A 4,109-nucleotide genomic window follows, 5' to 3' on the forward strand; every position below is an offset into this window, starting at 1 on the left:
CCAATCTCACAGGCTTTTGTCTGTGTGACTTTGGGAGTTTTTCAGTGGTGTAACTGCAAAACTGGGCATGTTTGTCATCATTGAAATAGATCACAAGATTGTGAAGGACAATGCAACTTAGGGCGACATACTAGATACAGCCAGGGACCGTGACCGTGTCCTCTGCCCTCCCTTTGAGACACACTAAGCTCCTGGGTGTGGTCAACAATCTGATCAACGGGGTGCAGGAGGAAGTGATTTTTATGAATTCTGAGGAAGAATGGAGTTGACACACGATACCATCAACTTATACGGGGCGTTCATCACCAGTTCCAAGGAAACCCTGCCTGGCCAGTATCCAACAGAGTGGGAGGGGTAAAGACAGTATAAAGACATGTGGGTCTGGAGTACAACTGTAGGCTTAGGCTCAGACAACCTGCAGAGCGAAGACGCGGCACTAAGGACAGCTATTAGTTTTAGTTTTAACACCCAAAGGCACTTTAAGAATTTCTCTGTGATTTCGACCACTTCGAGACAAGCATGAATACTGCAATCCTGTCTGTGGCTCTCCTGCTCTGCATCGCCGGCTGCACTTCAGAGGGTAAGTGAGACTCTCAAGCCCAGTGTGGCTGGCACTGGCTGCTGGTGATTTATGGTACTGCGGACTGGTCTTTGTGACACATGTCTCTGCATCGATGCCTGGCCCTCGCTGAGTGCTCTCTTAACCCATTGATACCTGATGCAGCATTTGTGTGTGTATCCCTTTAAGACCGCGAACCGCGTTAACGCGGTTCGCGGTCTCAAAGGGATACGGACACAAATGAGGGATATACAAGCAAATGCTGCATCAGGTATCAATGGGTTAAAGGAGAACTTTGCCGAAAAACAACGCTGATTTATTTTGCGCGTGATCTCACACATAGTAAAAAAAAACTGTAAACCGTTTTGCAGCCATTCGATGCGTTTGACAGTTATTGGGAGTTGAGTTGATTTGAGTTGTCATGCACAAATGACATTTACTTACTGGGCCACAACTGAAATCACATCAACTCTCAACAACTGTCAAAAACGAATTGAACGCCTGCAAAGCCGTTCAGTTTTTGGATTGATCGTGCACAATAAATCGGCGTTGTTTTTCGGAGCTTCTTTCTTTTGCATTCCGAGTACTTCCGGGCTAAGTGTATCAGAACAGAAGCGTAACGAGGTTACAGTGCAGTGTATATATATATATATATGCTATTTACACTTTTTTCTTCCCACCCACGGTGTGTCCAGGGAAGAGCCCGCCTGTGCTCAACTGCAAATGTCCACAAGTGGGCAAGGTGAATACGGACATGGTGAACATCGGCATCATCCGCGTTAGGGTGTTTGCTCCTCTTCCATACTGCAGCAAGACAGAGGTCATGTAAGTAACTGCACCAAAACACACACACACACACACACACACACACACGCACACGCACACACACACACACACACACACACACACACACACACACACACACACACACACACACACACACACACACACACACACACACACACACACACACACACACACACACAATTCCAATGGGCCTTAAGTGGTGATTGATAGGGAAATCTTTTGTATGCATGTATATATATATATATATATATATATATATATTTTTTTTTTTTAATATTAAATAGTTGCATAGTATACCTTTAAATTTACACTGATGATGTATACATTTTGCTGTGCATAGCTAAAGGCACATGCCCCTCCTGCCAAGGGGAGACAGTGGTAGATCTCAATGATCAATGTGTTTGTATACAGGCTGTAACCCCGCCCCCCCCTCTCCCTCCCTCCTTCTCATGCAGTGTCACGCTGAGAGACAGAACCACACGCTGTCTGGACCCACAGGATATCGGCACAAAAGCTGTGCTTCAAGCAGCAAAACTGTAAGTAATCAGACGGGCTTTTCTGCATCCTTTAGTCCAACTACTTTCTTTTTCTCCGCAACAGAACATGCAGTTATAAATATGTCCACTCATGTTCCAGATCAAATGTCTGACTCTTTAGACTATTAGACAGACGTTTCACCCATCAGGGCCACATACTGTATGTGCGTCTTCATAAGTTCAATGTTGTCTGATTGGTCAGTTTCAATTTGTATGCGTAATTGGACATTGTATTGAAGCAGTGTTTGCTCAAGCCTAATGTAATGTTTCATTTGTGCAGTAATGCAAACTAAGGTGACCAGATGACTGAAATAAAAATCGGGGACATTTCTAGTTCTGCACTCAATATACAGTATCGTTAAAATATCCAATGATATTTTCTATGAAATCAAAAAAAGGGGGGACAATTCTGGTTTCATGTAGATTTTGACCATTGTACTGCAATCAGCTATGGTGCAGGTGGACTGATACGCCTCCAAAATACTGTAGCACATTAAAGCCACTTCTTAACATGCAGTGGAATCCGTATTATAACCTGCACCTAGCCGGTTGGCCTGCATGTTAAACAACAATTAGCCGGCCTACGCGCACTCCCGCGACTCCGTATCTTATCTACCTCGACCACCGGTATAAGATCCGCTTCCACGCAATCGCAGCTCATGTTAAACAGCTGGCAGGATATTATCCGCATATCCGTAGTGGGCAGGTGTGGCTCATGACTCACTTCACGTTCACTAGTTTATTAATTAATGAATCGTTCGGGCAATCGCTTATATCAACGAGCAAACTCACGGTTTCCTCAAGTGCTGCAAAAACGGATTGATTGATTGTTTGGCCAATGCGCTTCAGCTGCAGCCAGGCAGGTCCAGTGCATCAGGTCTGCTGCTGCTGCTGCTTGCTTGCTCCCATGTCAGAAAAAGCCTAACTTGTGTGGGGAGAAATACATTGAAAACTAGTAAGACACCAAGACCATGAGGAACACCATAGGAAAATGCATACTGTGATTCGACATCCAGAACTTGAGACATTTGGAGACTGCACTAAATGAGTAACATCTGTAGCATGACATGGTTAATACAAGTATCTTCACTATTAAAAATGAGCCAGCTCGAGCCTCTGGAAGGCAGTGATGTCGGCCGCGGACGAGGAGTAGAAAATCAGGGACATTTTCGGGGACAGCTCACCAAAAACATGCACTGTCCCCCGAAAATTGGGGACGTCTGGTCACTTTAATGCAAACAACAACAACATTGTTGTTTTAGAGATATGAAATAGCAAAAGGAGGGTTGAGTGAATCTCTTTGTGTTTTCCTTCACAGACAAAAGGAGAGACGTCGTGCTGCCAGCAATGTGGTGAATACCACCAGCAGCCCGACGACATCCAACTGAGCCACAGCTGCCCTAACATCACCGCATGGCACTGATGAAGTGCTGCACCACCACTGTTGAAATCAGCATCTCTGTGAATTGCTTGTGGTCACCACGGTTGAAATCAGGGTCTGATTATTTGAAAGGAGTGCACTTTCTGGAGCAGAGAATGAAGGAGGGAAGGTGTGAGCTTATCCACGGCTCTTCATAGCAGTAGCACAATATATGAATAGTGGATACTTGATCTGTGTTTTTTTGTATTAAAATACATAGCCAATATATATTTATAACATGTTGTTTATTTGTGTAATTTTTAAACAAATGAAATAGAGAGAAATACTGTATTACAAAGAAACTATTTGTACAACATATCTGTACTTCTTTATATTTTTTTTACCATTAAGGAGTTTGAAACACTATAGTACTTGCCATGCAAATCTGTATTAAATAGTGCACATAAATGAAATAAAGATGTGATTCATATCAATTGGATTTGTTTTCACAGAGTTTTTAAAGGTCCCATGTCATGTAGTTGTTCACTCAGACACAGTACAGACAAACAGGGAAAACACAATCGATAACAGAGAGCCCAAAACACATGACATGACACAGAAAACCCACACAAACACGGGGAGAACATGCAAACTCGAATTGAATTGAATTGAATTTTTTATTTGTCTCAAACAGAAGTTAAAAACACATTCATTTACAAAAAAACATATTATATGTCCGAGAAGGGACAGAAAGAAGCCATGCATCTAGTCCTGCCCCTCCTTACTACTTCATTAAATAAGGTTTAAATAATAATAATAATAGCTGCTTTACAATACAAAACAGATA

At 42.8% G+C, this 4,109-nt stretch overlaps 1 protein-coding gene across 1 annotated transcript; it reads left to right on the top strand.

Moving 5' to 3' along the window:
- The first annotated feature begins 410 nt into the window (after positions 1–410).
- Positions 411–3,734, top strand: LOC310779807 (C-X-C motif chemokine 9-like). Its single transcript, XM_083640312.1, has 4 exons — positions 411–580; positions 1,255–1,384; positions 1,822–1,902; positions 3,221–3,734. The coding sequence occupies exons 1-4, from the start codon at positions 520–522 to the stop codon at positions 3,288–3,290; spliced, it is 342 nt and encodes a 113-aa protein (XP_083496438.1). The 5' UTR covers positions 411–519; the 3' UTR covers positions 3,291–3,734.
- Positions 3,735–4,109: the final 375 nt, after the last annotated feature.

This window comes from Poromitra crassiceps (assembly GCF_964638095.1).
Source record: "Poromitra crassiceps genome assembly, chromosome: 7".
Classification (NCBI taxonomy): Eukaryota; Metazoa; Chordata; class Actinopteri; order Beryciformes; family Melamphaidae; genus Poromitra; species Poromitra crassiceps.